Below are 18,329 nucleotides of genomic sequence, written 5' to 3'. Positions count from 1 at the left end.
ACTCAGTTGGGAAACACTGACTGTTGCAATAGTGCATTTTGGAAACCTATCCCACAGTTCCCTCATCCCCATAGCATTCTGGATACGCTCACTGGTCTTTGACATCATCTTCCCACACTGCATTTTCCTCATTCCCCTTCCTTATTAAAATGTCCATTTTTCCCGTTGGAAGGAAGGAAAAGCAGGGCATCCACAGAGATGGCAAAATTGACAGAAAACTCTTTATTATGTAACTGAGTTATCAAGGATTTCATAAAAATCGGCAAGTGTGTGTCTTCTCAACTGGCCATCCACACTGATTGTCCCCTCTCCTGTGATTATATGCAATCCCTGAAAACAACACAGGGACCCTGAAAAGCTTGTAAGAGTTGCTGGGTGGGGGAGGGGCAGGATTTGGCTTCCCAGTTCATTATACATCTTGGCTACATTTACACTAGCCCCAAACTTCGAAATGGCCACGCAAATGGCCATTTCGAAGTTTACTAATGAAGCGCTGAAATGCATATTCAGTGCTTCATTAGCATGCAGGCGGCTGCGGCACTTCGAAATTGATGCGCCTTGCCGCTGCGCGGCTCGGGGAATAAGGGGACTTTGAAGTAGGCGGGGTCCTTTCGAAAAGGAGCCCCATTGGGACGGCGCGTCAATTTCAAAGTGCCGCAGCCGCCCGCATGCTAATGAAGTGCTGAATATGCATTTCAGCGCTTCATTAGTAAACTTCAAAATGGCCATTTGCATGGCCATTTTGAAGTTTGGGGCTAGTGTAGACACAGCCTTCATGTCAAAGTCACTATAAATCTGCTTGAGCAACTATGTAGGCTTCTCCTAGTTACAGATGCTGCTGTTCACGTGCCTGGTTAAGAATATAAGCTGTATGTATGAAGAACGGGCCGGACACCTCCTACACACCAGAGAAAGTAACACAGCCGTATTTGGTATAGAGGCCCACCAAACCACGTCACCTCATGCCGCTGCTGTACTGCCGACACCAGAGCCCTATATCAGCAATATGGCACACAGTTCAAACAAAGAACCTCTGCACTGAGATATCATGTGAATTTTATTCCAAAGTGCCCAGGATAACTTGTTCCAGCTGTTCAGCTAGCACAGCTTATGTTTCATGCCAAATGATCTGTGTGGTTGAGGGGATTATTTCTACCACAACTATGCCCCTTTGCCCTCTATAATTCGCACATTTCACCCAGTTCTGTTGTTTTCCTCATGTACTACAGTGTTGAGTATACAGCTGTCCTATTTCTTGTGCAAACACAATACACACATAAGCTTCCTGGGAAAATGCAGTTACTCTCTCTATATGTTTTACTGCACTCATATGTGAGGTCATGATTTTGCCTTCATATATTTTTTTGAAAAACATGTCACAATTAGTACAGTAAACCCTCCATTTAATGGACTAATGGGGAGGAGGGGTGTCCATTACTCCTGAAAGTCCATTAAATCTGAGGGTTTACTGTACAGTAGGATGGTGTACTGACCTTCCCGGCTCATCCAGGTTCCAAGCCGCTCTGTCCTGAGCACGGTGGCTCCTCTGGGATCTGAGCTGCCTGCACTAAGGGCAGAGCACAGCAACTTCTCCCAGCTCCTCTGGGCTCCCAGCTGCTACGTTGGCCCCTGAGGCTTCTCTGGCCCTGGGGTCTCCTCCGGCCCTGGCAGCACACCCAGCTGTGGTGGTGAACCCAGCTGCAGGGACAGTCCCAGGGGCTCCTCCAGCCCCAGTGGTTCTTCCAGCTACTCTGGGGGACTCAGTGATGGTGGAGGCTCTGGCATATTTACAGTAGGTGTGCAGTACTATTTTAATTTCTTGTGTGGTGGAGGCCTGTGGATGTCCATTGTTTCCGATGTCCATAGAATCGGGGTCTACTGTATTGAGGGTTTACTATATTTCAAAATATTTACAAATGTGAAATACCTTGTTTAGCTCTTTTTGTTGACTTTCCTGATGTTGTTCCATCTTTAATAGCTCAGCTTTTTTATTCTCCAATTCCTCGACACATTGTGCATATGCTGACTGAAGCCTTTAAATAAAAAAGAATTAATAATTACTGAAGGTCAGATTGTTCCCTGCATAGGAAAAACCCATGAATTGGGCTGACAATGTAATGAATTACAGTTTTTACCTCACCATTCAATCAGGGAAGGGCTACCCTCTTATGTAAAGGGGAGGAGATTTGGTACTCTACACAAGGGTGGGGACTGGTAGATCTATGGACCATCTGTCTGGTATAAAAATACTGAAATCTCTTGTGAACCCATAAGCTACATCATGCCACATGGCTACAGCAAAACACAGATGTACTGGACTAGCTGTAAAAATTATACAAATTGTTGTTGAGCAGAGAAGTAATGTTAAAGAATCTTGTTTCTTTTAATCCGTGTATTTTTAAAATGTGTTAGAGTACTTAAACCAAAAGAAAAGTGTTCCTTTTATCAAATGAGCACATAAAGCCAAAGTAAAATATGTTTAAAGACTAAGGTATTATGAAACTCTTTGAGTATGTAGCTATTGATTACAATCTCATAATGTAAAATTATTTAAATATTAATTCAAACAAATTCAATTTTCAAAGCTCCTATGTCTTTTTAAAACAAACAATATAAATCAAAGGGAAGAAAAAATATTTAGCTCATAAATCCTTTATGATGTAAATGATGTCTTTCAATTATATACCTCATTTGATTTTCTTGGATGTTTTTGAATTCTCCAATTTTTAATAATTCTTTATGCAACTGCTGGAATTCTGCTTCCATCCCTTTGCAGAGGGCATCACGTGACTGCAGCTCATTTCTCATCTCTGAAAGACCTGCTTCCATATTCTAAATAAATAAATTATTAAAATGACTAAATAGTGTCTTAAATTATATGCTCTTGTAGGATGTGTTCTCAAACATACTTCATTTTACATATTTAATATGAATTTAAGAAATCTCTTTTATTTGAAAAATTGTTTTTATTCTGAGTTCTGAGCTTTTATTCACAGTTTTATTCTGAGTAGTCATTTCCTGCTTTGGAGACAGCATTGTTTTTAAGGTATTCAGCAGTTAGTCACTCTTTCCAGAAATGTCACTCAAAAAAAAAGATACAGTTGAACCTCTCTTATCTGCCACCCTTGGGACTTGACTGGAGCCAGATGAAAGCATTTTCCAGATGATGGGAGGTCAGTGTTTTTTAGCACATTGTAAGAGCCCAGTAAGCACTTCCACTGCTTACTGGGCTCTTAGAAGATGTGTATGGGTAAATTGCAGCTAAATAAGAGAACAGAACACAGAGCTAGGACTGGTAGCTGTAAACAAACTTTATGGGACCACAGGAATCTTGGCCATACCCATGAAAAGTGGTCGTCCTGACAACTAAAATCATGCTGAATTTTGGAGTTTGCTGAATGAGAGAGTTCCGGATTAGAAAGGTTTAACCTGTACTTAAAGTTCTTTAGGCCAAGCAGTGCTAAGATGCCTATGTCTGGATCATTTTCAGAGGTAACCTTCTACAGTGTTACAATAACTTCTCATTTTATTTAAGGATATGTCTATACAGCAGCTTTATTATGAAATAAATTATTTTGGAATAGCTATTTTAAAATAGATTATTTTGAAATAATGCTGCTACACACAGGCTACGTCTACACTAGCCCAAAACTTCGAAATGGCCATGCAAATGGCCATTTCGAAGTTTACTAATGAAATACATATTCAGTGCCTCATTAGCAAGTGGGAGGCCGCATCACTTTGAAATTGACGCGGCTCGTCCAGACGGGGCTCCTTTTCGAAAGGACCCCGCCTACTTTGAAGTCCCCTTATTCCCATCTGCTCATGGGAATAAGGGGACTTCGAAGTAGCTGGGGTCCTTTCGAAAAGGAGCCCCATCTGGACGAGCCGCGTCAATTTCGAAGTGCTGCGGCCGCCCGCATGCTAATGAGGCGCTGAATATGTATTTCAGCACTTCATTAGTAAACTTCGAAATGGCCATTTGCATGGCCATTTCGAAGTTTTGGGCTAGTGTAGACACGGCCACAAAAATGCATTTTGAAACAGTGCTTAGCTATTTTGAAATAGTGTCTACATGCTGCATCTACATTAGCAAGTTCTTTCAAAATAATTTTCAAAAGGAGGGCCTCTTTAGAAAGATCTCACAAAACGTCTACACACAAAAGCTATGCCTCCACTAGAGCGCTCTTTCAAACGGACGCTTTCCAAAAGAGAGTGGTCAAAAGATGCCCTTTTGAAGGGGAGCATCTACACACAGGCCAGGGCTGGCCCTGGTGACAACTGCTGTCAAAAGGGCCAAGTGCCATGTCAAAGGAGCCATCCAGGACATTGAAAGAGAGCATCCGCACACACCCACGCCCTCTTTCGAAAGAATGGGGCAGGAAAAGTTACAGATAGGGTCGCAGGGTGGCCAAGCACTTCTGGGGCCACAGCAAGCTGCTCCTTTAAAGGGCCTCTCCCCAACATCCTCAGCCTGCACAGCATGAGGCCTGCAGAGCTGTCACAAGCCCTGCAGACACAGTGCCTGCAGTAATGAGCATGGACCAGCAGCAGCCACCAGTGGCGTGGCTGCCACCAGTGGAGTGGGTGCCCTGCTGGCCGCTGCACTGGTGGCCGCCCTGCAGCTCCTGGCAGGCCATCCCCCACAGTGGCAGAAGGGGATGTCCCAGACCATGGACTCTTCTAGGCCCCTCCCCCCGGACGCTCCCCCAGCTCTGGAGTTACCCCACCAGCTCCAAGTGGTAGGAGCAATGGGTCATGGGGAGTGGGATGATGACCAGTGGCTCTGGAATTTCCAGATGTGGTGGCAGACCTTCCTGGAGCTGTGCCAGTGGCTGTCCCTGGCCCTGGGACACCAGGACGCCCAGATGTGGTGCACTCTCCCCAAGGAGAAGAGGGTCACGATAGCTGTCTGGAAGCTGGCTACTCCAGACAGCTGCTACTCTGTGGGACACCAATTTGGTGTGGGTAAGGCCACAGTTGGGGCTGTCACGATGGAGGTACACACCGACTGGGGAGGACTAAAGAAGAGCTGAGGTGGGGTCCAGGTGGGGCCAGGGTGGGGCCCAAGGGGTGCCAGGTACACCCCACACACCCCCATGAGTGCCTATGTCCCCCCTTCCCACAGTCGGTCCATGCTCTAAATGCCATGCTCCTCCAAAGGGTCATCCGAACCGAGGACCTGAATGTGGCCATTGCGCGCTTTGCTGAACTGGGGTTCCCAAATTGCTTTGGGGTTCTCGACGGGACCCACATACCTATCCAAGCCGTGGAGCACAGTGGAGGACAGTTCATAAACAGAAAGGGCTACCATTCCATGGTTCTGCAGCCCATGGTGGACAGCCAGGGCCAATTCAAGAACATATATGTGGGCTGGCCCGGCTGCACCCATGATGTGCGGATGTTCCAGAACTCAGGCTTGTGCCACCAGTTGGAGGCAGGGACCTACATCCCCCAGAGGGAGCTCCTGCTGGGGGACACCACTGTGCCCCTCTGCCTGGTGGCCGATGCAGCATACCTGCTCCAGCCCTGGCTCATGTGGCCCTATACAGGCCACCATACCCGCAGCCAGGAGCACTTCAACAGCCAGCTCTACCATGCCCACCAGGCGCTGCCTGTTTGCCTTCTTGGACATGGGAGTCCTCAATGTTCCCCAGGTCATGGGTGTCTGCTGCCTGCCGCCCCAGCCACCAGGCCCACTAGGATGGGCTCTGCATCTAGGAGACCCTGCACTGGTACTTTGACTAGGGGCCCCAGTGAGCACAACCCTGGCCACCCCCAGCGGGCCTCCTGCACACCGCCCCCCACCTCCCACACACTGCCCCCGCCCCCACCGAGCATACAGCACACGGGTTTTGGAAAAATAAACGGGTGTATTGTTAACCACACAATCTGTGTGGGTAATACTTCTTGACAAACATAACAGAATGTCCAACTATTTACAGGATGGGGAGCTAACTATTTACAGGGGGAAGGGGCTAACGACTTACAGCAGGAGGGGGACTTAGGTGCCCTCCCAGTGGGCCACCACTCTGGAGCAGGGGTGGAGGGGTGCAACCCACGCTGGTGCCGGGAGGGAGCGGGGAGTAGGGGGAGGTAGGGCTGGGGATCAGGCTCAGGCCGGTAGTCTTGGTCAGCAGGGTCCTCTCTCGTGGAGCTGGTGGATGGGGCCACAGTGGGAGGGGCAGCAGAGGGGCAGCAGGGGAGGCAGCAGTTAGGACAGTGGGACGGGGCAGCTGGGCCAGGAGCTCCCAGTATGTGGCCACCATGTCCCAGAAGGTAGTGATGAACTCCCCACAGGCCGCCTGGCATCAGGCAGCCTGCTTCTCCTTGAAGTGGAGCCAGTGCTTGGCCAACTCCACCTGGCGCCGGATACAGGCAGTGAGGTGGGGGTCCTCCACTGGCTGACTCTGGCTCCACCATGACTGGGCGCGTCCTGGAGCTGGTGGTGGCTCCAGCCAGTCACTGTCCCTCAACTCCGGGGGGCTGTCTGGGACCATGGACAGGGCAAGACTCTCCCGGCCCTTGAGCGGTGCGGCTGCAGAAGAAGGGGGAAGAGAGGAACAGGCCATGAGTATCGACCCCTGCCCCAAGGCCCACACACCCTGTCCCCTCTCTCCTGTCCGTTGGTGTGGAGGCCCTGTGGGCGGCCCCTTTGTGTGGTCCGCCCCCCCTCCCCTCCCCCTGGGGGCCAGGAACAGTGCTGTCAATGAGAGTGGGTGCTGATGGGCACTGGCAGCCCTGCTGCCATCCTGGGGCCATGGTACAGTTGGGCCCTGGCAGGCCAGGGTCTGCCGGGGGTGTGGCGGGCCCCCGGTCGTGTATGGTGCCCTTGCCCCATGATCCAGGGTGTGTACCCTGTTGGGTACGTACCTGAGAGTCCATTGCCAAGGTCAGGGGATGGCTGTCTGGCCGATGCCCGGCTGGAGGTGCAGGAGGGGTGGTTGATGACCAGGTCCCACTCCTTGCTGGGCCAGTCCCCGTCTGAGGCTGGCTCTGTGTCCAGTGCTGGTGGTACAGAGCTGGCTGATGGTCCCAGCTCCTGCTCCTCTCCTGGCTGGGGCTCCTTAGCCAAGGTGTCCGGGGGGGTCCGCAGGAAGGAGGTGTCCCTGGGGCCCAGGATGGTCCTGAGCTCCTTGTAATAGGGGCATGAAGCGGGGAAGGCCTCTGACTGGCCAGCTGAGTCCTGACCCAGGTGTAACCCTGCCATAGCTCCTTACTCTTACTCCTAACCTGGTCAGGAGTGTGGGCAAGGTGACCCTGGGTACTCAAGCCCTTGGCCAGCTGGGCAAAGGTGGTGGTGTTCCGCCGCTTGCTTCCCATCACCTGGAGCACCTCTCCTCTTCCCGCCAGAGCCCCAGCAGGTCCTGGAGCTCATTCTCGGTCCAGGAGGGGGCACGCTTTTTACCCCCTGGCTGGACCCTTGGGAGCTCTGAGTGTGCTCTGTAGGTGGAGTGGGCGGTGGGCGGGCTGAGTATCCTGACCTGCCCAGGTGCTGGACATGACCGTCTGGCAGACGTTTGGGATGTCACTGAGGTGTGTAGGGGCAATACATGTGATGGCTTCTGCTTGCATGCTCTCAGCTTCCTGCAATGGGTTTTCCTGGTCTGTGTGGCTTAAAGAACCGATGCATGCATAGACCATAGAGCCCTGCAGGGCTGGGCAGCACATCTCCAACTAACAGCTGATTGCCGCCAGGGCATATCCCACTCTTTCGAAAAAGTGGGACGCAGAGAGTCTACACAGGTCATTTTTTGAAAAAAGATTTCGAAGGAGTGGCCTCTTCCTATTTTCTGTTTGGAAGAGTGGTTTCGATTCCTGCGGAGCCTAACTTTGATTTCATCTTCGAAAGAGCACGTGGCGTGTGTAGATCCACCATGTTCTACTTTGAACTGGGGCCTGCTCTTTCGAAAGAACTGGCTAGTGTAGATGCAACTCAAATGCAGTCTTTCAAAAGAACACGGCCCACCTTTCAAAATTGTCTTCCATTTCCATTTCAGGAAGAGCACCCCATTTCAAAAGACTCTTTCAAAACAAAAAGTGCGTGCAGATACTCTGCGGGCTGTTCTTTCGAAAGAGTAATCCTCCATGGCACCAGCCATCTGGAGTACAGAGACGCCCCTGCCAGCACCAGCGGAGCTCTATGGTCTCTGCATCCGGCTGCATTTAAAGCTGCATAGACCCAGAAACCCCATGGCAGGAAGATGAGAGTGTGCTAGCAGCACCAGTGGCACAAGCCCCCAGCAGCCTGTCCTCCTCCTGACACTCCATCTGCAAAAGCCACCTCACTGCCCCCATGGCCAGTGGCCACAACTCCCACACTCCCCAGGGGCCCCCCTCTGAGCCAGTGGAGGTGTCATGATCATGAGGGTTAGCCAGCAGCCTGGGAGTAAAAGGGTTAACCTCCTTAACCAGGTGGGATTGGCCTGTAGGAATGTAGGTAAGAGTTGACTTTTGGCTCCTCCCTCTTCTGTTCTCTGGTCTCTTCTTTCCAGCCATGAGGGAGAGAAACACAGAATATCCCCCTCCAAGAACAGGCCCTCCAATCTCTGTAAGTGGGGTAAAGTTTAGACAGATCTGTTACGCTTTATTGTTTTATGGTTTGGGAAGTGGGATCTGATGTCTGTGCACTTTTTAGAAATGTTCTTTTACTCTCCTTGTAACTAAGTTCTAGGCCCATGGTGGAGACTCCCCATGTGTTTTACTTTGTGACTCTTCCATCTAATCATGAGGCTTGCAACTTGAATATTGTTGTAATAATAAAAGTTCTCTCTTTTTCTTTTTATTAACTTGGTACTGGTTAATGTTTGTGTCCTGGTTTTTACTTCTGGGGCTGAGATTTCCCAAGTAGTCTCTCCCTGGTTTCCTTATTATTACTTGGGTGGTGGCAGCGAATTTTATCCCCAGAATCTAAGGTTTTTAGGTTTTCTGAAGGAAAGTTTATACCAAAACCTGGTAGATGAGGTTTTGCAGGTACTTTTGCTGGCCCCCACTTCTGATTTATCTTGCTAGGGTGGGGAAGGAGCCATGACAGGAGGGCTCTCAGGAGCCCAGACAGGGCCCCAAGAAGAGGGCCCCTCTTAGACAGAAGCAAAGGTGACAGACCTCTTTGGACTTTGGGGCAACAAGGAGGTCCTTCTGTGGACAGGTGGCTGGCACTGGAATGCTGTGGCATTTGGCCAGCTATCCACTGTCCTGAGCAACTGGGGACACCCTCACTGCATGCCAGACCAGGTAGGCAGCAAAGTGAAAGAGTTGCATCAAGTGTACTGCCGTGCCTGGGACATGGCCAGCAGCTCAAGGGCATAGCCCACCGGCTGCCCTCCACTTGAATGTGTGCAACTGCCTCCTCCGGCCCAAGGAGGCAGCACTACCTAGTGTGGTGCTGGACACCACCAGGCCAAAGCTGGAACCTGACACCAAGGCTGAGGAGCTACTGGGAGCCTTGGACACCAGCATCCCCCGATGCAAAAGACTGAGCCCATCAGCGATGATGAGGGCCCCTTGTCATCACTATATCCTCGGAGACCTTCAGTCAGGCTCCCTTCACCCGTGCCTCCCCCGAGTTCCTGGAGGGACCTTCAGGTATATCCTGGGTGTTTTGAATGCCCCTGTGTGTAGGGAGGGGGTGCCTCTTTTGAAGGGGTAGCACATGCTGCATCTGGGCGTCCTGGTGCTGGAGGGCTGGGATGAGCTAGTGACATAGCTCTACAAATGTACACTTGGTTGTGTGAAAGTTCTGGAGACAGCAGTTGTCTTTCCAGTCCACCAGCCAGTCCTACCACTCAGTCCTGGCAGGAAAGCCCTACAGATACTGGATCACCCGAGGAAGCGGCTACATATATTGTCCTGTGGGGGTGGCCTGCAGAGTGGTGGCTATCAGGTTGGACCCCCAGAGTCATTGGAGGATGGCCACAAACACAGTGGCCAACAGGCTGACCACAGCCTCGAAGAGATCGCCATCAGGGAGCTGCTGGGGTTCCACCTGCCATTGGAATGGGTGTCTGATCCCTGCACCAGGTCTGCAGGCCCAGAAGGGCTTGTCCACCATGTGACCCCACCTGTGGTGTTTCCTGGCCCGTTCTGTCAAAAGCGTGTCTGTAGCTGTGTGGACACTCTCTTTTGAAAGTCCATTATACCTACAGATTAGCTCACTGACCTTCCCAGCTCCTCCTGGCTTGAGCAGAGCATGGTGGCTCCTTCAGCTCTGAGCTGCTGGGGCTCAGGGCAGAGCCTAAGGGCTCCTCTGGTTCCCAGTCACTTGCACTCTGCCCTGAGCACAGTGGCTCCTCTGGCTCTGAACTGCCTGTGCTCAGGGCAGAGTGCAGGGACTCCTCCAGCCACTGGGGTGGTCTCAGCAGCAGGGGGAACCTGGCAGTGGCAGCTGTGGCAGTCCCAGCCACAGCCAGGGGAGCAGCAGTTCCAGCCCTGGCAAGGGCTCCTGCAGCTGCGGTGGTCTTAGCTGTGTGTTGGGGGGGGATGACACTCTGGTGGTGGTGGTGGTGGTAGCGGCAGCCCCAGAGCAGCCAGGGACCCTGCAGGTCTGGCAGTCTGCCCTGAAGGCTGGGGGTACAAGCCTGGCAGTGGTAGCGGCTGCACCCGCAGGCAGGGACCCTGCGGGTGCAGAGGTCTGAGCTTATGGAGGATCTGGTGGTGGTTCTGGTGAGTCTTACAGTACAATACTCTACTTTCTTGTTGGGGGTGGGAAGGGGCCAGCAGACATCCGTTATAACCGATGTCCGGTATAGCAGGGTCCGTTACATTGAGAGGTTACTGTATTAATCTTTGCCCTCAACTTCTCCGGTGTTGATCTAACTTCATCTTTCATTTCTTGGCATTAAAAATGTGACAATCAGCTGACAGGTATACATCATATTTCTATGAACTTCCTGAAAGTTTGTTATGGTATTAAGACTGATATACATGAATCAGTTTAAGTATAACCATAAACCCTACCTAAGGCAAAAGGAGTTTAAAAACCTGTCCTGGAGCAAGCAAGCAGAGTTGTGGGGTGGGAGGAGTAGGGGCATTACACAAAAAACCTGAGAACAGACAAGAAAGACGGCCTAAAGCAGCAGCTAAAAGCATGGTATCAATTCTGGAAGAAATCTGGGGGGAGAGTTTTGGGTCAGGGTGCAGACTTATAACTGTGTTCTTGGTGTGGTAAACAAAAGAAGCTGTTCCTGCTATTTGGTTGCTTCTGCATTCAGAGACCATGGGACTTTTTGAACAGTCTTTGTAAAACCAAAAATCTGTACCAAATACATACCTAACACCAATTTCTACTCCCAACTGAAAAAGCCATAAGGGCCCCAACTCTGACCAGCTGCTGGGTCAAAAGGGGCAACCACAACATAATTAATCTTAAAATAACAGTATGTATATACAAGTCCTCATTATAACTGGGATAATTATACCAAAATATGAGCAAATAAATTTTGAGCAATGGCAAAAACCCAAATTGTAAATAAAAGAAGCAAGGATGTTCCAATGGAGATCAATTTTGCCTTTGATATGCTAAGAAAATATGTTTTTCATTATATTTATATTTTATTTCAATACATTTAAATATAAAAAGAAAGTTTTTAACCTTCAAAATGACCATGGAAATTCACTCAGGAGAAGGAATCCAGAACAGCCACTGTGAATGCCTTCAAAGGGTTTATTCTCTGAGAAGGGTCCTTTGAGACTCACAGATTAGAAACAAGAAGATGCATCTGACGAAGCGGGTCTTTGCCCATGAAAGCTTATGCTCCAAAATATCTGTTAGACTTTAAGGTGCCCCGGGACTTTTTGTTGTTTTTGAAGATACAGACTAACTTGTCTACCTCTCTGATACTTGTCACAGATTGGAGTAACCTTTCTTCTAACCAAAGAGGACTGTGGTTATCTTTGCCTGAAAGGGTTGCTGAAGAGTAATGAGAAGCACTCTCTTCCTCCTGCACGAGGTGGGCATACTGACTCAAGTCTCACAGCCTTTGTGGGCTTGAGAAAGGTAGACCAAGTTTAAATTGTGAATTGTATCTCTAGCATTTCAAAGCATTGTGCAACAATTCCACCACTGGACAGGCCCTTTGTTTAAAGGATTAAATGCTTTAGTTAAACACTGATGTGAATCTCAGAGTGTTTCCAAGTAAAAATGAACTTTAATGAACTCCTAATGTATGAATGCATTGTCAAATATTTACTACAGCTCAGTAATTCAGCAAGGCCTTCCAGTTTGGCTGCATGCTTTTCAGCTACATTCCCTGCATAAAATGCTTCCAAACAGGCAGCAAAGAGTTGGATTCCAGAATCCTGTCAGCTCCTTGTGAAGCGATAGTAAGTGGAAACAAACTTAAGAGATTCTTATTACTATATTGTATAATCATATAACTCTTGGTTTGGCATTGAGCAGGAATGGATATTAATTAGTAACAACAGCATTAGGGCTTACAAATCAGAGAATCCAGAATGCATCTATGTTTAAACCTTTAGCAAGCCAGCAGTTTTTCTCATGAAGCGCTTCATGTGTTCACTACGTGTCTTAACTAGACTGGGGGAGGTGGGAGTTGTGGTGGGAAGAAAGGAAATTGAAAAATTAAAAAAATGGCTCAGGTAATTAACAAGATATTTTAAATAATTTAAATTTTTAATATTAATTAGCTTAAATTTCAAAACAAAAAGATATTTCAGATGGGAAAAGTGCACTTTTTTGCACTGGAAATATCGAAAAAACATCAGACAATTTCAGAACGCTATTTTTCTGAAATTTTCTTAGTTAAATAATTAGTCAAATTCAACACTTTTCACTTTAACACTTAAAGTTTTGACAAATTGGTACTTTCCAAAACTTCTGACCAACTTTACTCCTAATTTTTCCCTGTATCTGTTCAGATTTGTTAGATGTATGTGTGACTGATTTGTCATGTAAATTCATTATCACTAGTAAATTCACTACACCAGCTGGACTATGCAGACCTGCAAACTGTCACGTACACATACAGACAATATCTCAAGTACTCCCAGCTCACAGTTCAGAATGAGTTCACCAGATTGCAGGAATGACCTTTAATCATGTCTTATGATTGTTAAAGACCATGAAGACTCTGACCAATGGTCCCTCTAGTCCAGTATCCCATCTCCCAACAATGGACAATGCCAGATGCTTTAACAGTATGAAAAGAATGGGGCAATTATCAAGTGATCCATCTTCTGTCATCTAGTCCCAGAATCTGGGAGTCAGAATCTTAGGGAAACCCAGAGCATGGGGTTGCATCCCTGATCATCTTGGCTAAGAGTCATAGATGGATTTGTCTCTGTTAACTTATCTAATCCTTTTCTGAAACCAGTTATACTTTTGGAATTTCCAACATTCCCTGGCAATGAGTTCCATGGGTTGATTGTGTATTGTGGGAAGAAGGACTTTCATTCATTTTAAACCTGCTATATATTGATTTCAGTAAGTGACCCCCTAGTTCATGTGTTTTGTGAAGAGATAAATAACACATGATTATTCACTTTCTCTGCACCATTCATGATTTTATAGACCACAAACATATCCCTGCTTAATCCCGGTCTTTAATTTCTCCTCATATGGAAATTGTTCCAAATCCTTAACCATGTTTTTTGCCCTTCTCTGTTCCTTTTCCAATTCTAACATATCTTTTGAAATGAGTGACCAGAACTGCATGCAGTATTCAAGATATGAGCATACCATGGATTCATATAGCAGCATTATGATATCTGTTGCCTTATTATCTATTCCTTTGCTAATTGTTCCTAGCATTCTGTTAGATTTTTGGCTGTCATTGTACACTGAATAGATGTTTTCAAAGAACTACCCACATTGACTCCGAGATCTCTTTTTTGGCTGCTGTGGCTCCTCTATTCCCGAAGTGGGGAAAAGCAGCCAGGAGGAGCAGACTATCAGTGGAGATAAGGACAGAAGGTGGTAGGGGTCCAATAGAAGCCCCAGGCAACCCAAAGTGATCAGCTATACCCCTCATCCACTTTGCTTCTCTCCCTCATGCTGTATAGGCCCAAGCTATTCCTCAAGCCCTCCCTCATCCCACCTAGCTCATCCCATCTTTCCCAAAATGCCCTCCGCAGCTATTCCCTTCTTTCTTCCAGATACCTCCCCTTAACATCCTACTGCCACCCCCTAATTTCCCCCAGAAACATATCTTCCTAAAACGACCCACACAACTTCCTTCATGCAGCGACTTTACTGCTGTTTTCTTTTTGGGCACTCCTACAAACCCAGCTTCACTCAGCCTCCCTAAAGTCCCATAGTCAAACTCATATTCTGCCCAAATGGCCCTATAATCTTCAAATATGGCCCAGAATTTCTAGGCCACCTTCACTCACACAGCCCCTTCAACAGCCCCCAGACCATCCCACAACTCAGCTTATCTACTCACCAAGGTATCCCTAGTACAGTACCCATTTATCATTCAAGCACCCACCTTCCCACCACTTGCCAAGTTTAGTGTTGTTTAGACATGAAGCAGAAGTTTGTCTATTTTTAAATAATTTGCATACATGCAAAATTATTTAATGAGCACATTTGCAAATACATGACATAAATGTCACACATGCTTGAATCCTGATGATCCTGGCATATCTCCTCAAATGGAGGGAGACCTTGGAGGAGGAGAGGGTGAGAGGATGATCAAGGGAAATAAGTAAAGACTCTCAAGAATAAAGAAAATAAACACTAAATTGAAGAAAACACTACAACTAACTGAAACTAAAAGGCAAGCTTAAGCAGCTCCAAAGAGGGCTTGCTAAGGACTCTGAGGCCTCAGTGACTGAGAAGGAAATGAAGGTAGTTTGCCCACACATAGCCAGCACACCTATCAAAAAACCACACTGAACTGAAGCACTTCTTTTACCCTAGTAAAAGAAGAATTAAAGAAGATACAAATAAAACAGACATATGAGGACACCTTCACAAGTTTTGGCATGGAAGGTAGATGATAGAAAGCAGGGTATGTTGCAGATGGGCCTGCAGTATATAGAATTGCAGAGATTTTAGAGAGCACTGTAGCCCACAAAAAACAGGGGATAGGCTACTGTAATTTTAACAGGCTTCAAAGGAGGTGTGCACCTCTAGTAACAGGTTGCGCTACCACTTCTGCCCATAACAAAATATATTGCCATACAATTTCTTCTAGACACTTAGATACAATATTATAGCAATTCATGTACTATTCCACATAAGCCAAACAAACAAAATTCATGAAAGCCATATTGACACACAAGACACAATGAATGAAACTGGGATTCTGTTGTGAAGTGTACAGTGAAAAACATGAGGTATAAAACATAGTTAGACAAGAATAAAATGAATGACAGTACTGCATATCAAAATATTTTTGTTTTCTCTTGTGTCTCATTCCAAAGATGGCACATCTGGCAGCACATGATGGTTTTGTAAAGAATGCTCTTTATATAACTATCATCCATGTGAGTGTTCCAAAGGGGTTTTGAAAATGTATTCCTAAATAATTAATGTTTCAATATTTACTCCTTTAGCTTCATTCCACTATAATTATACAGAAGGAATATTGTTATTAATCATTACCTGGCACTGTGTTTGGCACAATTTTAGTTCCTGTTGAAGTTGTAGATTTTCCTCTTGTAACTTGTTCCTGTTTATTGCTATTTCATTCACAGTTGACTTTAATTTTTCAATAATGAACTCATCCCCCTCAACTTTGGATTGTCTGGAAGTAGCTGCATCTTCCTGCTTCTGTTTCTTACTGCTGATTTGGTACCGATAATTCTGTGTCTGTATCTATAAAACAATGAACATTTTTCAGTGAAATTCAAGAACTATAGGTCATCCCTCTGGTCTAATTTGCATACCATTAAAATCAATAGCGGTCTTTTCATTAACTACAATGGGAGTTGGACAGAGAACCACACAGTCTGCTGCATGCTGGAGAATTTCCTTGCTGTTTCTCCAAGGGACAAGGGATGTTTTACTCTTGCTTTCGTTGGACCTCAAAGTCCTTGTCCCCAGTGGAAGAATGTGATTGAAACTTAGAAAATGTAAGTTTGCAGAATTTCTCAAAGTTTTTCATTTTTGTGCCTATTTCCCTAGATACAAGTCAAAATGTGAGTAAATGAGAAGGTGAATGTAATGATATATTTGGACCATGCAGCTACAGAAAAATGATTACTTGAGGACAGGTTTGTCCTCCAATACACTGACCTTAGTAAGAGCGGCACATGTGCATTTGAGGGTAGAAATTTACCCTTGAGTTTTAAGGTAACACCACAAAATCTATATTGAAAGAAACAGCTAGTTACATAGTAACTGTGGTTCTCTGAGATGACTGCCTACCTGGTTCCACTCAAGTATTAATCGTACCTTCAGAATCTTCAAGAAAGCACTGCTACACAGGGATCTGAGTCGAGGGGATAACAAGACTAGCTTCCAACCAATCTGTAATTCCTTTTACTAATTAAGGAATCCTAAATCTGATTGTTGGGGAAGGTGGGTAATGTTTATTGGATCCAGAGTCAACTTGGAAAATCAAATAATTATAGTAGAAACTTTTGCTGTTTCAAGAATTATCTTTGTGGATCCCCACTCCTGGGATATAACAAGCACAAGAAGATGGGTTTGAATTAGCTGAAAAATGGCATCAGGGCTGCTCCTTCAAATTGAGCATCCGGTTTAGGGCTCACTTGAAAGAGCAAAGCTACATAAAAAATTATACAAAGCTACAAGTAGCATACTTCATTGATGGAGGCAGTGACAAGGCATTCTATAGACTGCCATAGGTCCTAGTTTTTATGTTCTGAAATCTTTTGTTGGCTCAACATCCATGTAATATGAGGTAAATTGACTCATAATTTTATTCTCATATTATACCAAGTGCTAGATCAATAAAAGTATTTAGGTACCTAAATGCCTGTGGCCAAATGCAATGCCAGTATGTACATTTATGGGATGGACTGGTGCAGCATTGACTCATCCTCTGTTTCTTTCAAGGCTTTAATGGAGAAGGATAGCTCAATTGTTTGAGCATCAGCCGAATAACTCCAGGGCTGTGAGGTTTGATCCCTGGGGATCTGGGGCAAATATATATTAAAAAAAAAAAAAAAGGATGGTGCTTGATCCTATCAAGAGGGTAGGGGACTCGACTTGATGACCTCCCAAGGTCCCTTCCAGCCCTATGAGATGTGTATCTCCATATATACTCATCCCTCCTTAAATAAGTAATTTATTTACGAGTACTCACTTAAATGAGGGACACACATACCCCCGTTAGTTCACTCGATGAGTGAACACCCCCTACTAATATGAAAGTCTCCTGGCAGCTCCAACCCCCATAGTCTGCTTGCCCCCCCAGTCCCAAACTGCAGCAGCCAAATCCCCTTATCAGCCCACAGCCAGACCCCCCTGCCACCTGACCTGCCCTTCAGCCTGATCCCCACCCTCCCCAAACCGCAGCAGCCAGACCCCTTACCGGCCCCACAGCCTGAACCCCCTGCTGCCTGTACCCCCCCTGTGGCCCTGCAGCCTGACACCCCTGCTGGCCCCACTACCAACTGTACCCCCCACAGCCTGACTGCCCCACCCCCAGGGCCCCAAACTGCAGCAGCCAGACCCCCTTACCAGTCCTGCAGCCTGAAACCCCTGCTGCCTGACTCCCTCCATGGCCTCAAACCATGGCAGCCTGAAACCCCCAACACCAGATTTTAACCCTCCCTCCCTCCCTCACAGCCCCAAACTACCCCCATCCTTTAACCATCCCAACCCAACATTCACTCATCTTTCAAAAGCAGCGCCACCTGCTGCCACTCCTTTCCCAAGTTAGGAGCCCTAGTAACTAATCAGAGACTTTAACATGTAATTTAATAGGAATTTAGTATCCCCCTTATGAGTTTTTGCCTACGAGCAGAAAGTTGGGAACCCATTGTGCTTGTATAGCGAGGGATGAGTGTATTTATCCAGCTTTCGGTACCTTCCAGGTGAGTTAGCCCTCCAGTTAGATCACATAACTGCTCTACCTTTTGGATCCCAAAGTTCAAAATTAACACAAAGAAATGTAAACTATTTCCATCTCTCAGAGGGGTCCTGACAGGGAACAGTCCACCACAGCTGCTGTCCCCAGACAAGTTTCTCCTCAAGACTAATAGCATGGAGCCAATCATTAGGCAAGAAGGCTTTTCTGGTTGAATAATTGGATTAAAGTGGATTAAAAAATTAAAAACTGACTGACCAAGTAACTGACCAGCAACCCCCAAAGCCAATTAGAAGAGCACAGAGGACAACTTCCTGAATCTTGGGTGGTCAACAGGACTGGACAGTATCTCAAGACACTTCAACT

At 46.8% G+C, this 18,329-nt stretch overlaps 1 protein-coding gene across 1 annotated transcript in view; it reads right to left on the bottom strand.

Moving 5' to 3' along the window:
* DEUP1 (deuterosome assembly protein 1) overlaps window positions 1-18,329 on the bottom strand; it is a 118,789-nt gene that overhangs the window by 64,182 nt on the left and 36,278 nt on the right. Inside the window, exons 6-8 of the mRNA XM_074984034.1 lie at window positions 15,569-15,781; window positions 2,687-2,832; window positions 1,928-2,033 (exon numbers count right to left, since the gene is read on the bottom strand). Coding sequence (XP_074840135.1) covers window positions 1,928-2,033; window positions 2,687-2,832; window positions 15,569-15,781 — 465 coding nt within the window. The remainder of the gene's footprint in view (window positions 1-1,927; window positions 2,034-2,686; window positions 2,833-15,568; window positions 15,782-18,329) is intronic.

Source organism: Carettochelys insculpta, chromosome 1 (genome assembly GCF_033958435.1).
Source record: "Carettochelys insculpta isolate YL-2023 chromosome 1, ASM3395843v1, whole genome shotgun sequence".
NCBI lineage: Eukaryota > Metazoa > Chordata > Testudines > Carettochelyidae > Carettochelys > Carettochelys insculpta.
This window is presented reverse-complemented; position numbering and strand designations above follow the sequence as displayed.